The sequence below is a fragment of the Xiphophorus couchianus genome, chromosome 24, assembly GCF_001444195.1.
Source record: "Xiphophorus couchianus chromosome 24, X_couchianus-1.0, whole genome shotgun sequence".
Classification (NCBI taxonomy): Eukaryota; Metazoa; Chordata; class Actinopteri; order Cyprinodontiformes; family Poeciliidae; genus Xiphophorus; species Xiphophorus couchianus.
This window is the reverse complement of record NC_040251.1, coordinates 15,280,174-15,299,573: the sequence shown is the minus strand read 5'-3', so window position 1 is coordinate 15,299,573 and position 19,400 is coordinate 15,280,174. Positions and strand designations below refer to the sequence as shown.

General features: G+C 39.4%; 1 protein-coding gene across 4 annotated transcripts in view; it reads left to right on the top strand.

Annotated features, from left to right (window-relative positions):
- The window catches only part of zranb3 (zinc finger, RAN-binding domain containing 3), a 98,991-nt gene that overhangs the window by 46,777 nt on the left and 32,814 nt on the right, over positions 1-19,400 (top strand). For all 4 annotated transcript variants that reach the window (XM_028010255.1, XM_028010254.1, XM_028010252.1 and 1 more), the window contains 4 exons: positions 730-930; positions 6,969-7,123; positions 14,792-14,896; positions 16,978-17,120. In XM_028010255.1, the coding sequence (XP_027866056.1) occupies positions 730-930; positions 6,969-7,123; positions 14,792-14,896; positions 16,978-17,120 (604 nt within the window). The remainder of the gene's footprint in view (positions 1-729; positions 931-6,968; positions 7,124-14,791; positions 14,897-16,977; positions 17,121-19,400) is intronic.

Here is a 19,400-nt window from a genome sequence, read left to right as displayed (position 1 = left end):
ACGCCCAGATTTCTGGCCTGATCTCTGGTTTGTAGTTGGTTTGAAGCTGTGTGTTGACTCTAGATCATTCCTCTACTGGCGCCAAGCTTCCTGTCAGTGTCCAGGAAGGAGACCCAGCTAAACAATGAGAGACCGATTCAGGGTTACTTTCTACTTGAAAGGAAATCAAATTTAATGGCAGCAGTAGATCTGTTAATGACTGAGATGCAGCTAAACACAGCAGTGCTGAGCCAGGGTGTACTTTCCAAAACAAAGAGCTGTAAAGAGAGAACATTAAGCTAATAGCTGCAATAGCTGCACATAATGTATAAATGCTGAGTGGCAGGAGGAAACGTTGAGGAAGAGTTATCAGTGTGTGTGTCTGTACAGTGCAGTAAGCTGCTACTTACTACTTAGTCTGATCTACCGCTGGCGTTGAGTCACTATCAGCTGTCTGCCCTCAGCCACAGCCATGTACAGATGCAGCAATCGCCTACAATTATCCTTGTTTCAGTTTGATTGCACATGACACTGTTGAGCAATTAGTAAAACAATGGGACGAGAGCATAATCCGCTCGCTCAGCAAATGGTATTGGCGGTTTGAAGCAAGATTCGGTGAAAGGAGGGTAGCAAGTGTTTGTTCTTCCCGGTTTTATGGGGCTAATCAGCCAACTCTACTCGTGTATCTTTTGTAAAAGCAATTAAACTCTGAGTAATTTTCATCTTTGCTTTCTTTTTCTGCCGGCCCAGAGTCACCAGGGCCTTCTCAAGCCTCCACTGGCCAAGAGTGCGTTGTCCTTTCCAGCTCCGAAAGCGAACCAGAGCCTCTGAAAGTCAAACAGACGTTGGAAGAAGCGGATAAGTGTTGGCCCAAAGGCAAACAATCAGCGAAGGAGGGAGGCGACAACATGGCTGGCAGCGGCGGCTGCCTTTCCCCTGACCACACACAGGGTAAATCCCACCTGCAATCTCTTGCCTTCTCATATCTAGGGAAATTGGCTGGTGCCACACTGTCACCTGCACATATACTGCTGTTTAATATCATCACGCCAACCAATAAGGAACTATATCTCATCCCATATGGGGCTTGGCATTATTATTCGTATTTCCTTGTCGCATTGAGTTGAAGATAGAACCCATTTCTTCGGTTGGAATTAGGAGGCCGCCGCTTCTCTCGGCGCCAAATTACAGGACACACCAGGTTTCACGTCCAGTCCCTGTCCGGCAGGTCGAGAAGCTGGTGATTAGCTGCCTTTTTTTTTTTTAATAAAGTGGAGTGAGGGCTAATTACATAAAAGCCACTCAAGCTCCTGTGTTGCACCTGCTCATCCCTGAAACACAACCTGGCTTCCCAGTCCACTCAGGTTTTTACATGTGCCCGTCTGTATGTCTCAGAGGGACGTAAAGGAAACAAATTCCCAATTACACAGTGTGTAATATTGCAAATTAAGACCTCTGAGTTTGACTGCTTATGTCTCAGTGGGATACACAAAGCAATAAATTGCACTAATTACAAAGACCCTAATTACAGCGTCTGCAATATGAAGACCTTTTAAAAAAAACTGCCAGACAAGCAGAGTCTAAGAAAAGCCTGTGACCTGCGTGTTGACTTTGAAAACATGCAGACTGTTTTGGGATGTACAGTGTCTTAGTTGGAGCAGTTTTCACCTTGTGTCTCAAACTGTGATGCGTTTTACTGGGATTTATTACAGCTAAAAACTGGACAACCTTGAAGGAAAACCTGTCTGAGGATACCGACTGAACAGGGATTATTATAAAGTGAGACAAGTACTTTAGCTCTAATTTCAGAGTTTGAAATTAATTTAAATATAATGAAACGTTAAAAATTTTAATTTGAAAAATGCTGTAAGTCTGAAAAGCTGCCTACTGTGAACTGCGCTGCTCTCAGGAGTGAGGAAAAGCTAGAGAGGCAGAGAAAAGGTGAAAGGAAGTTACCTAAGAAAGGATAAGTTGAATGATTTTTCTGTTTGAGCCTCTGAAAGTCATCCTAACGCATTGCATAGACATCTTCATGTGACTCAAGGCGGTTGAAGCTAATGCTAAGTAGCTGCTCATTTACCCTTGCTGCAAAAACAAAAAATCTTACCAAGTATTTTTGTTCTAATTTCTAGTGCAAACATCTTAATACACTTGAAATAAGACAAACTAAATCAGTAGTAACTTTTCAGCAAGATATAGAGACTTGTTTTAAGTAAATAATTCCTTAATATTGATGAAAAAGAACTAGTTCTATTGGCAGATAAATTAACTTATAACATGGGAAACATGTCCTGTCATCAGTTAAATAATCTGCCAGTGGAATTATTTACTTAAAAGAAGTCTATTTCTTGTTAAAAGTTACCTTTAAGTTAGTTTTGTCTTATTTCGTTGACTTGACAAAATAAGACTGGCTCACGTCTATTGCCAACCCGTATGACATTACATTCATTGTGCGCACAAAAGCTTAATATACAGTTTTCTTTTGCACATTTCTGATGAGATGCAGGTCTTGAATTTCATTAAGTCTACAAATTTGAGTTGGTGAAACTTGCAGAAATCTTGCACATTTGAACTGCTGTTTCTAGATGCTGTTTAGACAAACGTCTCTAGATGTGTAAAGCTGAAAGAGAAAAGGACTCAGCTGTAACTGCAGTGGTAGCTGGTTGAGTCACTTTTGAGATTTTTATCTGTTAAAAGAAATGATGAATCACATAAAATACATAGAAATTTATGGTTACACAAGGTTAAAAAAGTTGAGGCCTGAGTATTTTCACAAGGATCTGTGACTGAACTCCTTTTCTTTTTTGCTAAAGACTTAGCATAAAAGCGACTGAAGCACAAGTGATTTCGGTTTTAACATGCAAGCTATCAACCCCGATTACCCTCTAACATTTTGAGATCAATGTGCAACACCTTGACAGATTTCCGTTCTTGAATTGCGCGCAGTTTGGCATCTATTAGCGCTCAGACTGTCGAGTGGTTAATTTGCCGTCTCTGTGGCCACCTGTGCCCCCCCGACGCTCAACGATTGAATCCCACCGCTGCTTTCCCCCCGCAGAGGCTTCAACACTACACTCAGGCAGAAAAAAAGGGGAAAAAAAACCTAAAGGTGAGTGAAAGCTGCTTTCTTTTGAAAAAAAAAAAATAGAAAAAGAAAGAAAATCGCCTCTATTCAGACTTGACTCTAGGGGAGAGATAAAAGCTTCACTGTCGATCAGAAATGGCAGCACTAAAGAGGCGCTGCAGGAGATCCGAACCCCACACCCCGACGTGCCCTTTAGACGCGTCGTACTTTTTTCCCCCGTCCTCCTGGTGACAACTAATATCTGTCTGCGAAAAGTTTCAGCCTGGAGTCGTTAAGTAGCATCTTTGGAGAAAGAAGCGAGGACTGGTGCAACAGATGGTATCCACAGAGCTCTGATCTCAGCATTGCTGAGTGAGTCAGGGATTACAAGAGGACACAGACAGCTCATCGCATTCCCTTCTGGATTCCTCTAAAAACACCCAGAATGCACGACGGTGTTTAATATGAAGAAGAAGAAGAGGCATCTACATGTTCATCCTGTCGTCGGTTTATTAGTTACATGACTTTGGCGGTCTGTCTCCACCAGCGGGGGTCTAATACAAAACACAGTGGTTGTCCAATAAAAGTGACCTATGGGGTCAGGAGCGGTGCCTAATGATTTTTCTCTACCTGCCTGTGGTTTTCAGAAGCGAGGAGCTGTCGGCCGCCCCCGCCTCTTGATTGCTCTGAGATTACTTTCCGCACAGCACAGACAGGCAATCACTCCTCCTCCTCCTCCTCCTCCTCCACCTCTCCGGCTGTCTCCCTCTCTTTCTCTCTCTGTCTGTCGCTCTATCTGCATGCTGTGGGAACATTTAAAACACGGATACCCGTTTGTTCGTCAGCTCAAACGTCGCTCATTCTCGAGGAGCGTGGTTAGATTTTTTTTCTTTTTTTCCCCTCTTTTTGTTCCACTGCTGCAAGAAGATGAGATGACTCAGTCCAATTAGGCGTTGTTTTCTTTCTCTCGCAGTAAAATAACAGATAAATCCCTCGGGGTGTTTTGAAGGCACCGTTCATACTGTGTAAGTGACAGTCTAATAAGACGGCTTTGTAAGATGAATTGCCCCCTTCGAATAAATGGCCCACTTAATGCAGCTGGTGCATTCCGCCACTGCAAAAAAGGAGGGGGGTAAAAAAAAAACTGCTTACAGCAAATATACTGGGGGGCACATTGCAGAGCTGCTGGGTTTCATTACAGATGTAGCAGGCCAGAAGGATGGATGAGAGACTGCTGGTGTCCTAAAAACGTTTTGGTTCCAGGTTTGTTGCTCTGCAAAGAAAAGAAAAAAGAAGTCTTGTTATCTTGGTATTTTCAGACCCACTGCAGCTGAATTCAGGCTGAGATCAGAACAGTTTGTGCCAGATGGAGGGAAAGTGGAGTAAGGACGACTGCAAACATAAAATTGAAGCACTTTTTTTTTTCCTTTTTTGCTTAAGGCAGGGAAAGGTATGGAGAGGACCTGAGAGTCTAGATGCACAAAAAAGCAAATAAAATATATGTACTCTGAAAAGCAACGTATATATGAGTATGAGTTTGTTCTGTAGAAATGTTTTGCTTAATTTATTGAAACTTGTTAATGTCTCTTCAAACAGACCTTCAAGTGTTGATGCAACAGAAGTCAGAGTGATTGGCCTGATGAAATGCTACATTTTCAGATAAAATTATATATAAAGTTAATCAGTAAATGTTCTAACTCACTAGAGCATGTCGTCTGCTCCTTATTATGACTTTAAGTGAGGTAATTATCACCTCGGTTGTAGTTTTGCCTTGTCTATAAGGCATTTAGGGACAAGCTCGATCTCTTAGAAAGACTTCACTCTTGTGGCATCAAACTATGAACCCTCCACCTCCATGCTTAATGACTGGAAAAGCCTTGGAGTTCTCAACCTTTCAAAGACTTTCTTATAAAGAAAAATGCTACTAAAAATATTTACATACAGCTGTTTGCAGATACACTCTGTCCTGGAGGGTGGTTATCACTAAATGCCTGGACATAGACTTGATTGACATTTGAGCAAAATTTCGTTGCAAGGCTCCAATGATAATAAAATAAATAAGAAATAAATAAATAGTCTTACATTTTGTATTAATTATTAGTGTGTGCTTTTTAGTTTTCAGTTTGTCTGTGTGGTTTCAATTTTCTCTCTTTTTGCAGGTTTAGAAACAGATTTCTTGGGTGTTTTTGTATTCTTACTATCCTTTTTTCTCTCCTCTGTTCTCATCTCTCTATCCCTTTAATCATCTCTCCCTTTTTTTCTCTTTTAACCTTTTTTAAAGTCTTTGTGTCCATTATATTTGAAATAAACCTCAAACAGTTTCTAATAGTTTTTTATATCACTCTGTCGCAGTTTATGTTTGATTTGGTGTCACATCAGAGTGAGCCCAAATCATGAACTCTCCACTGCCGTCCTTGATAGTTTCAGGATTTATTCTCCATATTCCACCGTACATATATAGAAAGCTCTGAAGAGGGTTTACTGCTAGGGTAAAATATATATTGTCAGTTTTATGAGTTAATTTGGACGTTTATTTAACTAGAGGGACTTATCACTCACATTAAGAAGCTGACTAAGAATATATGTTTGCAGGGTCTGGGAATATTTCCTGTATTTTTATTATAGCAGCAAACATGCACCAATAAAAGTATTTAATTAACTTTAAATCCTTTGTGGGCAACAAAAAGCATAGAAGCCTTTGTTTCATTTAGCGCCTTCATCTCCTATGTTTCTCTGCACACTTCCTGGTGCTACCAGAGTTGTGTCTAATAACCATAAGTGATCCGCTCTATGTAGATGCCAGCGTCTTTTTCCAGCGGATGTCGCTTGTCACACACATCAAGCTTTGTCAGTATTTTATCCCCATTACCACACACACATTCTCGGGGAACACACACACTGACAAAGCCGAGCACTAGCCACGCAGAGTGATTTAAGGCAAGTATTATCAGAGTGTTATAGGTCATTGTCTAAATGAAGCGTGGTCGAACAGTGGCAGTCTCATTTCCACCGCCTGACCTTTTCTTGCTAGATGCTGGCAGCATGAGCGAGCTACACAGCTGACATTAATGACCTGCTCACTCTCTTCTCTTTCTCTGTTTCTCTCCAGCCAGGCCTGTCATTTTATCACTCTCTTCTTCGCTCTCTCGCCGTGTTTCCAGACGTTTGTTCTGTGAAATTCTTGGGTGAAGTTGTGAAAAATAAATTGGAGCTTCCCCGTTGGAAGATGCTGGCGTTACACTGGTTGTTTTGGGAAAAATAACTAAATTGGGTGTTGAAAGTTGACTGGTACCAAATCTCCCTTCACATTTTATTCTGAAGTATTTCAATCATTCAGATGCATTAAATCTTTTTAGCCTACATTCACCCTATTTTAGTTTTAATTAAAAAGTAAATATTTAAGCGTTATAAAACCTTTAACCAGATATTATGAAAGATGTTACTTTATCTGCAACAAACAAACAAAAATATTTTAGTCAATTTTTCATTTACATTGGTATTTAAATGATTCTGCTTAAAAGATAATTTATTAGATGACATTTGATACTTTTGGAGAAAGACTTCAGCCCTCCACATGTTGTTCATGGTTCCATCCATTGCTAATATCAAGAATTTGATTTTTGTTCAGGCAGAAATATCAGGGGGAATAACCTCAACATTTTGTTTCAGATTCCCTCATAAACATTTGCGAGTAATAAGCATAAATACATAGTCATTTCTCCAAACTTCCTGAATCCAGACGTTATATTTTCCCAATATTGTCTTGCGTGTAATAAATGCTAAAAGCTGCTGCGGTTTAATGCCTCTGCTGTTCAGAGCATTACCGAAGGAGCAAACAGAGTACCAATAAAGCCAGAAAAACCAATAATGAACCAATAATATATGCTCAGTGAGATATTAGTCAGCTCCTCTTGTCTCCCTGCAGACTGCGGAGCGGTGTCATGCTCATCTTCTGCTGCTGATGCTAATGGTGGCGATGAAGGCAATGATGAAGGTGACGCTGCCGCCGCCCAGCTCGTCTACCCGGGCCTGAAGTTCTGCGCCAGCCAGTACACCGACCGGATTTATCTCTACTCCAAGGTACAGCTGCTTATCATCATCTCTATTGTGACAAACGGTGGAGGGAGTATCATGCTTATTCTTTTCAAGTTTAAATAAATCAGTCTGGAGATTATTAAATAGGCCTGTCACTATAACAAATTTTGCAGAGCGATTAATTGTCTCAAAACTTATTGCGATAAACGATAATATTGTTTGAAGACCTTTGTACACTGAATTAATGGAAATGATGTAATAATGCATGTGATTTCCTGCCAAAGATAGATACACTTTATTTTCAAAAGAACACTAAACACTGGAACTGATGAACAAAGCAAAACAACCAAAAACAAAAACAAAATGGATTCTCAGTCTCCATTAATAAAAAATGTACTGGAAAAAAAACTAAACAACATAAAGCCAAAGTATAAATAAATACTGCATTCAACCAAAAGAGTAAAGATTATAAAGTCTGTATATTATGTTGCCCTTCAGTAATAATTAGATTTAAATAGAGAAAATGGGCACATCGACTACCTGATGCAATAGTTCACACTACACTACTTTTTGCTCCTATTTTTCCCCTTACGACAATCTTAAAACGTTGGCCGTTCTAAGATTGACACTTGCGATTTCGTAACCGATCATCCTGAAGTGTGTGGTGTGTTATGGCAGATCATCGTTGCCGCTCGGATCTAAATCAGGGGTTTTCCCCGACTAGGATCTTAACGCAGCCTGTTGAATGTGACAGGTAGCCAATCAGAAAGCGTGGATTCCCCTCCATGCTTTCTGAGGGGAAATTATGGAGGAGAATCCCAAACTGCTGACACGGCGCAACACGAAGTCCAGCGGACATTGGAGATGATATGTGGAAACAACATGAAATATGCAAATCTTTGCATATTTGAAATATGCAAATCTTTGCATATCTTTGCAAATATTCAACATTTCATGCAAAGAAATGACAAGAGGAGGAGTTGGAGCGAAATTGCTACAGCAGTTGATAAACCCTGTAACTTTTCAGCTGTTCTTCGTTAACGTGACATAAATAGTTTAGAATGATTTTCATTCAGTCAAGACTTTACGCTGACACTAGCCACATGCATTGCAGGTAGATTGTAGTAAAGCATTGATTAATACCTGGTTTTAAAATTAGTTCACTGGACTTGTAGCCATTATTTTGTGCCCATTGTTGGACACCACACGGCAGGAACGAACTGATCGAACCGTTATACCTAGGATTTCTGTCGGCTAATGTGTGATCTGTCAGGTTTTGAAAATGGGCCGACAATCGGCCGACAGCTCTAAGATCGTGTCGTGTGCGCTGGGCTTTACACTAAGGAAATGAGGAAGGGAGGAGTCAGTGGAGAGCACCGGAGTTGAGCCTTTTTTCATTCAGTGTCATCAACAGAAAGAGAAAAAGGCCGGAAGAGACGATAAAGCCGATAATTAAAATGACGTCGATAGTTTTAATTTATCGTGCGATTAATTGATTTACCGTTTATCGCGACAGGCCTATTATTAAATTTTTTCTTTTTTCTTCATTGTATGAGGCAAGTTTCATTAAAATCATCAATGCCTCCACAGCTTTATGAGCTGCTAATAGCAGCAAAGCACCTGCAGTTCTTTCCCACCTTCCAATTAGCCAGCAGGTCAGAGGTCAGAGTACAGCTTGAGGCAACACTGAGGAAGTCCAAGTTTGAAAGAGAAATCCTATCCCGTTTTTATATATATATAGTTTGACATGATTTCCTGAGGTCTCGGTGAAGCGATTTTGTTCATAACAAATAAAAAAATCAACAGCAAATATGTTCTGGCTTCTTACTTCAGAGGAGCGGCGAAAACAAGATTTAGAGCTGAAGTTGGGAGTAGAAAAGGTCTCGCCTGCTGGTTTTAATTTTTGACACATTCTGATTTTCTTTTCTGCTATTTATTACAGTACAGTTGGAATAACATTTTGTCCTTTAAGGATGGTAGTGTTAAATCCAAAAGAAAACATCAAATGTTCCTCCTTATCTTCAGGAGGTTTTTATTAAACATAACTAGGGCTGCAACTATTATTATTTTAGTAATTAATCAGTTAATCGGCTAAAGAAAATGTGCGCATTCTACAGATTTCTCATTTTTGTACATTGTTATAAATACACTAAAAGATGCAAATAAACAAATAATCCAATTCCTTTTGTTAAATAAGAAAATCAACATTTTATTGGCTTAAATGCAAAACCAGCAGGACGAAGCTAAAACTTGGCAACTTGAGAAGTTTTGGTTAAAACATATTTACAGACAAATGTATTTTTACCATAAATGCAAAATGAATACAGACATTGTAAAGTTTGAATATGTTAATTTTTAAGCAGATTGCCTTTTTAAAGTTTCTATACTCCAGTTAATGATTAATTAACTACTAAATTAGTTTATGTTTATTTAGATTATCTGCTCTAAACAACTTATTTTAAAGAACTTAGACTGATTATGGTACAAGTTACTTTTGTTGCATTTAATAAATATGATAAAAAAAACAAATAAGTTGAATTTGGCTGCATTATTCTGCAGCTTTCCTCTGACAAAATCCCTTATTTTAAAAGTTGAGGGAAAAACCACCAATAAGATACAGTTTCTTTTTATTTTGTAAACAGAAACATAAATGTGAATTAATTTGCAAATCAAAAAAAGTGATATTTTTCATGAGATACCTCATTTAGGTTTGATTTATTTCTCTTTGTTAATCATAATTCAAAAAGGTTTTGCATTTACTACCATGATAAAACGTTTAATGTGCTCACAATGAGACAAAAACATACAATTAGGTGTCAGTACAATGTAACAAAGTCTAATGGCCTTCATGCTTAACACACACCAATAGGAGGGTGCTTAAGCCATTTTACATGTTTTTCTTTATATGGAGATTTATTCAGACTGTGTGGTAAAAGATAAAGCAAATGCATTTCTAAATCCATTCATATTCTTCAGCTAAATACAAGTCGAGAAAGTAGCAGAGGATTATTGGTGAGATTTAGTGAGGAGTAAAGAAGAACTTTGCTGCTGCTTCTTAAAAATATTGTTTCTGACAGTACTCACAGAATGCCTTCATTGGGGATTTTATTCACCATTTTTTAAAAAGTAAAAGAAGCAGCCCAGCAGTTTTGAATATGGGATTTTGTCTGCTTAATATTACGTGAACTATAAACAGCCAATGGTATCTTGAATTATTTTTAAATAATTTTGGTATTAAGGACCCGAGAGTATAATCACTATTTATAAGAATTAACTTACTGCAAGAGCATATTCACGACTCATCCATGAGGTCAAGAACATCTAAATCGCTCTGGTGTAAGGTCAGAGTTCAACTGTAATGTTAACACCATGGCCCCTAATAGACGTTTTCAAGGTAAAAACCACCGCTGACTCTTCTCACATTGGGCAAGACGTTTGGGAAAGTCTTCACTGGATTGATGAGATTAAAGTGTAACTTCTTGGAAAACAATCAAACATGAGAGCAGCAGTGAACACCATTGTTTCCATCTTGGAATTAAACAGAGAATAGTTTAGAATTGACATGTAAGGCAAATACTTCTTCATGGCATTGTAGGTTTGCAGATTTGCATCTCAGGAAACCACAAGATTTCTGGAACAACTGGACAGACAAGACCAAAATAAGTTGTGACAATGACTCTTGATTCTTGAGGAGAATATGTGACCATCAGAAAACAGGATAAGATTGGTCAGCAACAGGACTTTTAATCCAGTTTTAAAGAGATGCGTGTAATAAAGTGACTTCAAACTCCAAGGATCCTTAGTAGAGTCAGAAAATTCATTTGACAGCCCAAAGCAGTTATGTAGAAGAAAGTTAGATCATATTATTGCTGTTGTATGTGGTTCTAAAGCTATCCAATGACACCCAGTCAAATATAAATCATTAAAAGGTATGTTTACAGGGTTTCCTCCAGAGTTTTATAAGCCTGGCGGGCCACCAGGCTTTACTTGTGTCCCCACCAGGCTTAGCATTGCTTATTTATTTAAGTCTTTGTAAAATGTTTGCATTTTTTAAGACTTTATAGTTGGTGTTCAGGTGTTAGTCTTCCAATCTTTCAATAACACATGATTATCAGGAGATATTTTAAAATTTCCTGTCAACTTTAAACATTTTCTGAAAAACATGACGGGCCGCTGGATGGATGACCGCCCTAGCACCCAAACACTGGGCGTAGCAAGTTTTCTGGGGAAACCTTGATTTAGTTCATTTTGACCCCTCAAAAAGACTAGATTATAGTTAAATTAAATCCAGATTGAATTGACTTGTCTATGCCTTCTGACGATCTCCTTTTAAAACTGCTGAGTAAAGAGTCCTTAGCAAAGCATTTGCTGCTTACCTTGAAGAAGCAGCTAAACGCAACGATCATCTGCAGACATTTTGGCTTTCATTTGGTCATCAAGTCAAATGTTCTCATAATTGAACTTTCTGCTACCTCCCTCCACCCATCAGATTAATACAAGCCGCAGTTTTACCCAAGCGAGACTCTAATTGCAGTCCTGTGCATTCTTGGCACCCTATCCGAGTGACGCTTGCCAACAGACCTCGGCATCGATCGCGTTGTGATACTTAACTGCCTTTTGTTTCATTCATGAGGGCTCAAGCTCCTTCCCCGCTCAAGCAGATAAGAGACGAGAGGGTTTTAAATAGAGCGGACCAAAGCGCCGAACTGAGGAACATTTCTCCGGCGGCAATAGACAAGTGTCATGTATGCGGGGCTGAGGCGATAAGCCATTGAGATAAATGTCCCCCGTTGTCGTTTAAATGATAAACTAGTGGAATTTTGGCTGCAAAGCTGTCACATTGGGATAATCCCGGGCCAGGCGTCTAATTCACTCAGGGGCATTGTTGAGTGCAAAATCAGATGAAGATTTGTCAGACGGGCTTGGAGGAAAAATATCGGGTGGATTAAGTGTTTCATGTCCATTTTCTACTGGTGAAATGGTAACTGTTGCCATTTGCTTTACGTGTAGGATGGAAAACTACCCATTCCCTGTGAATTATTTTAAAACTTTCATGTATTTTATTGTTTTTTTTAGACAAAGTAGAGTGTAACTGTGAAGTAGAAAATGAAAAATGATAAATTTTTGCATCTGTGAGCATCAATTTTCAAGCCTTTCCAAAGATTCTCATTTGGGTTTTTTTTAGGTCTGGACTTTGACTAGGCTGTTCTAACACATTCGGATAGAAAAGATTCAGTCAATTATCTTCAGGTTCATTTATTTATGTTTTTGGTAATTTTTAAAAAACTTTTCCATACACAAGTCAAAATTACAGGAAAAAAATACATACTAGCACATAAGTTCTAATTCAGCTAGTACTATGTCAATGAAAGAAAAAACTTTCTGTGTAAAAAATTCCAGGCAATTTCATCGAGTCATTGACTTTGCAGCAATCCCTCCTGCTTGCTTCCTTTTACCTTAGTCCACAGATTTGTTATAGTTTCTATAGTCTTGGGAAATGTTGGATTCTGTATCTAACTCGTCTGTTTTTTAGTTGTTTTGGATCATTTGATGCTCAAAGACCCTTCCGATTTTATTTTAAATGTCTTGACATGATGCCAAGCACTTTACAGTTCCCATGGTTTTTGGAGGAGTAACATGAAACCCAGATGCTTTTCTTTTGTTACACCTGGAGTGCTTGTTTCCAAAAAGCTCAGATTTAATCTCATTTGACCAAAGCATGTGGTTCTAGTTAAAGTCCTGGAGGAATTTGGCATTCTCCGCATGTTCACGTTTCTGATTGTTGGACAGAAAAGTGTTTTCCGAGCATCACTCTGAAACAATCCGTTGTTATGGAGACGTTGTGACTTTCTGTAGTTTTCTAACTGTGAACTGGTTTGTTACAGAGTTAACCTTTATTTAAAGTAAGTAAATAATAAAGTTGGGAATACTCTATTGAAAGACTGTGATGAAGAGCAGGTAAATGTCTAAAACTGTTTGCTCCTTCTTGCTTGTTAGGGAAGATAGAGACGCTCTTCTTCCTCCAACATCTAGCTCTAATCCTGCTCCATGCTGTTACAGCACAACCAGCTGCACCGTTCCCCTGACTCTCCATGATATTTATTTTCCCATAATCCAAATAAACACAAGGGGCTCTGAGCAAGACCGTCGCAGCTCAGGAAAGACTTCCTAATGTTGATATACATCTCCAAATCCCTGTGTCGGTGGTTGGCAGGTATTAACCTTTAGACTTTATCCTTTTTCCTTTCTTCTCCGGCCCTCATCTACGGCCCTGAAGTGGCTCCACAATGTGGCATTTCAGTGGTCAACCTTCCCCCGCCTATTGTAAAATGAGCCCAGTGTGTGGCACAGTGGCTATTGGTTGATTGGAGTTAATTTTGAGGGTAAGTGGCTTCCCAGGCTTCAAATTGACTGTAGTTAGAGCTAATGAAACCGTAATAACTGGGAAAATGTTTTTTACTTGGGTTATTTTTTCCCCCCCAATGATTATACTGTTACCACCAAACCGCTGCAGTGTGATTACCTATAATTACAGGAAGGTACGGTCTTACTGGTATATGCATGTTTTTCTGCCTATTATTGATGCTAATGCATGCACAGTGTCACAGAAGAAGCACCGTCTTCAAATGTGCGTCATAAAAAAAGAGAGAAAACAACTGAGATTGCTAACGAGCTGCTTGGTTACCACAGGAATCACCATGGAAACCAATAAAGAATAAAGTGTGGCCAGATTAGAGAACTTGAATGTAATTGGATTCAAGTTTTGTGAGTTAGTAATTAGAAATCTGATTGCTTGGCTAAAGATACCAAAGTTTTAGTGCAAACTGAGACAGGGTACATAATGAAACTAATTGCATGTGAACTCTGCAACTCTGGATATTGGGTTTCTAATTACAGAGTGACAGTTTGGGTTTTTCAGTCGGAGGAGTGAATAACTGTTTCTTAAGACTACTTTTAGTCATAGGTATTGATTTATTTGAGTACATTTTTACACTTGACTTATTTGAATATTTTGGTATTGATAGACATGTGTTTGATGTAAAAACAAATTGTTCAAGTCATTGTTCATTTGAAATGCCCACTTGTGTGCATAAGGGTTATGTTTTGAGATTTGGAATTAAAGTCATACAGGTTTTCTCCCAGTGTATTATAAGCCTGGCGGGCCACCAGGCTTTTCTTGTGCCCCCACCAGGCCAACAATTGCCTATTTACTTAGGTTTTTTTTTTAATGTTTGCATTTTTTAAGACTTTATTGTTGGTGTTCAGATATTAATCGTCCAGTTTTTCAATTACACATGATTATCAAGTGATATTTTCAAATTTTCTGTCAACATGAAAAAAATTTTAACTGAAAAACACGACAGAATGCTGGATGAATGACTGCCCTAGTGCCCAACCACCGGGTTTAGCAAGTTTTCTGGGGGAAACCTTGGTCGTACTTTGTTGTTGATTTGTTTCTACCAATGTTGGATTAGGAGTTATTTCAAAATTATTTCAATCAGCGTTTTTATAAGATTTTTTGCCTTTGTTCTTGAGTGCCCAGAAGCAAACCAAAACCTGTGGATGATTGTGAGGCACCTGAGACGGGACACAGCAGTGCATGCCTGTATATTATATGGTTTTACAATGTTTATGACTAATATTAGTACCCACTCTCTGGTGGCTAACCATTCTTCATGCTCCCGCCAACGTCTCTGTCTCCTCGTCATTTAGGACGGAGCGCCGTTGAACTTGAGCTTCATCCCTCTGGACATCAAGCTAACCAACTGGGACGACCTGCCGCAGGCCTTCAGCCAGCACCGGGAAAATCGAATACAGGTCTGCCCTTCCCGCCAGGCACAGAGATTGAGTGTGTGTGTGTGTGTGTTGTCTCTTTTCTTTGAAGATCATGGACATGTGTGTGGGCTGCAGTGCTCACACCAGAGCGATGGACCTCCTTAATTTGTCATTGCAGTGGAAAAGAATTGAAAAACAAATTGAACTAGAGCTAATCTTTAGAGTAAAACTTGTCGTTTTTCTTCAGTTGAACCTTAACGATGAAATCAAATTCTGCGACGACTCCAGATTGGAGTTGAAAGTTGGTTTTATCACAGGCTGCTTTAGGAATTCCCAAAATTTCAGAGATAATTTAGTTCATATGGCATCCTTCGGAGATCTCTTCTTAATTCCACTGTCCAAATAAAAAAGAGACGCAAGGCAGTGAGGGGGCTTATTAAACCTGCCCGATATATGCATGTGAGCGTCGAGTGAAACTAATAATACCTCCGATCAGAGAGTTGAAAGCCTGACGGATGGATGGACTGTGGACTCACTCTCTCTCTCTCCAGGGCCTGAAGGGCGTCCGGTTCTTAAACGGACAGGATTACCTAAAGTTTGATTTAGGCAGGATCCAGATCTGGAAAAGTTTGGAAAAGGAAAACACAGTCCGTCTCTCCGTCCATCAGTTCATCTATTCTGCCACTTATCCATCAGACCTTTATCTATCTTTCCATCAAACCATCTGTTTGTGTTTTATCATCCATCCATCCATCCATCCATCCATCCATCCATCCATCCATCAGTTCATCATTTTTCATTCATCCATCTGTTTTTCTTCCCTCCCCAGTCTGTGTTTTTTGCTTGACTCCATATTTAAAGCCGGATCACAAGAGAAACATTTTCAGTAAATAAGACCTAAAACACCTACTAAGACCTCTGGAGATTTGATTCTGGGGGAAAGAAAACTCAAAATTTTGACATAAAAAATGTGCATGAGCCCTGAGCGGGACGGTGATGCTGGTGTTTAGGAATGGGGGGTGGAGGAAGAAGCGGCTTCCTCATAGCCGGGGAGAACAGCAAAAAGAGAAAGTACGGTTTTATGAGGGTCGTTAAAGGAGACGGATCATCGCCTCAAACGACCCCGCACGTATTAAATCCTGGAATCTGCCGCAGCACTATCAGAGCTGCTGACAGACGTCCCACCTGTCGCGTTGTTTATGTTGCTTTGTAAAACCCAGGCGTGAGTTGCATCCATCGTCTGACCCATCATTTATGCCCCGTTACCCTCCGATTGTCCCTCGCAATCAATACCAGGCAAACAGTTTAATGTGGGCGGTGATGCGCCTTGGACAGGGGAGCAGTGCTCTGTGAGTTCTGCTGCAGCCACTGTAATTAAAGAAAAAATACAACCATGAAATAAATTGCTATAAAAACTCCATTTGAATGTCTAATATTTCAGCTATACTCTCTAGGCACGACTTGAGCAGAACTGTGGAAATTTGGCTGAAAAAACAGAACAGTTCTTTCCTGTTGAATCTATTAATCATTTAAAACTGCTCATAAGTATCAGTAAAAAGATTTTTTTTCTGAATTGAAAAATAGTGTTTCAAAGTGGAATTATGTTGTTAAAGGATACAGAAGAAGTGACATTAGTCCCATTTTATTGCCAAACTGGCCTGCTTTTAAATGAGTCGAGTTTTATATGAACATTTTTACCAAACCGCTCCTCATAAGCTGCAAGAACAGCCCAAAAATGTCATCTTTTGACAGTGTGCATCATTCATAAAGATAAACACTTCTCAAGTGTAATATATGTTGGTGAATTGCCCATTAACTTTGGTGACCAGAGTCCTATTTGCTTCATTTTCACTGGATTTTCTTTGAATGCTCCGCTTGGCTAAAAGTATACACATCTCTCCTTTGCTTTGATGAGTTTTGTTCGGCTGTCTGGAAGACGGTCTCAGTTTGAATTGTTTGTTTTGAGCTCGAGGAGCAGCTTCAAAAATGAGAAAATGTTTTGCTTTTAGAAAAAGCTCCTGACGTCCGAGGCATCAATTTGCGATGAAGATGAAGGCTCCAGCAGCTTCAAATTGAAACTGAGCGTAAAGTGAGTTGTCGCGACTCTCTCCCCTCCCCTGCAGGTGCTGAGATTTGTTCAGGAGTGGAGCGGCCTGGCAGCCATGAAGCAGAAGTTGCTGCGACGCAGTGCTTTTCTCTTCCACAGCCCGACCCTGGGCCTGCAGCAGCTGGCCGCCAACCAACGTCCCCACTCCAGCACCAACAGGTCAGATCCTAACACTCCTCCACCAATATGGAATCACAAATACTTAACTTTGCTACATTTTATACATTTAAAACCACTAAATTCAATGTGGTTTGATTAAAAATTTCTCTTAAACTCTTAAAATGCTACACCTAAGTAAAGTCTAATTTAACTGTTGCATTCAGAAGTTATTTTATTAGTGAATATGAATTTATCCGTATAAATCCAGCTTTTCTGTGAGGTCCTCAAAATTCTGCATGCCATCCTTAGAGTAAAGCACGGTAGTGGCAGAATCATGCAGTAGGGAAAGCAGTTCAGAGTTGATGTGTAGCTAGTCAGAGCTAAACAAAGCCTAATGCAGGAGGAAAATTTGTTGGAGGTTGCAAAAGATTTGAGACTGCAGCAACTTACAGTCAGAGCTACAAAAGGATGTGAGATCCCCCCCAGTATATAATAAGCCTGGCAGCCTGCCAGACTTATTTTACACTGGATCACCCCCCCCCCAGCCACAAACAGTATTAGCTTCTGGACTGGAACAACCTTTTGCAAACCCACCAACATTGCTACAAAATATTTAAAGAAACATCAACTTTTAGAATGTTTTTCCTCACTTATTCACTATTTATTCATATAAATCTTAGCATATTCATATAAATGCTAAACATTTATGCTAAGCTAAGCAGTTGTTTAGCATAATTGCTGCCTCCTACCTGCTTATTTTAATTGGCTATGAGTTCTTAGGTGTTTTCTTTACAGCAGTGTCATGCCACAGAAACGCTGCTTGATGGTCCTTCAATCAATCAATCAATCAATCAATCAATCAATCAATCAATCAATCAAATTTTATTTGTATAGCACATTTCAGCAGCAAGGCATTTCAAAGTGCTTTACATCATTACAAACACAGAAACACAATGCAACATAAAATCAACAATCAAAACACGACATTAAGTCAAGATCCATCAATAAATTTTGTAATTGATTACGTTTCAAATACAATCCTAAACAGGTGGGTTTTTAGTCGAGTTTGCATCCATAGAAGGTTTACCTGTTACACTCCTACTGTATTATATGGAACAAAATACCTGTTGCTATTTTCATTCCCACTCACACTCACAATCACACAGTTTAAAACGATGTAGATGCATTTTAATGGGCTTCCGGCACGAGGCTCCATACACCTCTTACACGGAATTTCGCTTCAGTGTTTTTTTTGTCAGAAACTTGACCATTTCGTGTTTGCTACCTATGCTAGCTATGCTATCTTGAGCTAGCAAAGCAGTCTTATAAACAAAGCATTTCAATAACTCATTTTAACATATATTTTGTAATACTCATTGAAAAACAGATTACATTTCATGATTAAAAAATGTTTTAGATTAATTTTTTTTATTATTTTTGGGGTTTTTCCTCATCTTCCTTCCAGCTCTCTGCCGCACAAGGCAGAAAGTGTTTAGTCTTTAGGCCCATTTAAGTGTTTAGTGTTGAAAGTCACTAAACACTGGCCACCACACTCTGCAGATATTTTGTATCATGTGTTTCTCTATCACGTAAAATCCAAGTAATATTGAAGTAATATGATAAAATGCGGTACTCATGTAAGCCATTGCCTCTTTTCACAAACGAGCTACATCTCCTAGCAACCAGATCAATCTAAATGAATCTTTAGCACTTCCTGTAAGATCCATTTCTCTCACAAAAATGGTCAAAAATGTTCATTGGTGTCCTTCCATCATTTTAAATGGCGTCCGTTCGCTAACTAAGGGCCAGCTGCGCGAGCTCAGATAAATCCATGAACTGTATCAAGGGAACAAGAACCCCGTCTGCCCCACAAACAAATCAGTAAGGAATGATTTAACAAGCCACATTCTTGTTGGTAGACATTTTAACTCTGTGTAAATGGCGAGATGAATCAGTTCCCAACATAGTGTCAGAAAACCAAGAAGCGCGGTGTTAGATTTCACAGAAAAATGAGCCGATTTGTAAATACTAACTGCCCCAGGCGCTGCGGAAAGCCTGAATAGTATCTGTGTGTCCATGTGTGTGTGGGTGTATCAAAGGGTGTTAGCTGAGGCATAATGGAGGATGGGATGAGTGTTGCGTGTGTGTAGATGTGCGGTTTTTTTTGACAAACAAGCATTGTTGCTGGCACACTAATTACAGCTGGCTTGGGTAAAGGCAGGGAGAGTTTGCCAATTACACAGTGGACTCCTGTTTGTGTGTGTGTGTGCGTATGTGAGGGAGAGGGTTTCTCGACTGGGGAGCACGTTTGGGTGCATGAACCTAATCAAGGTGCGAGTA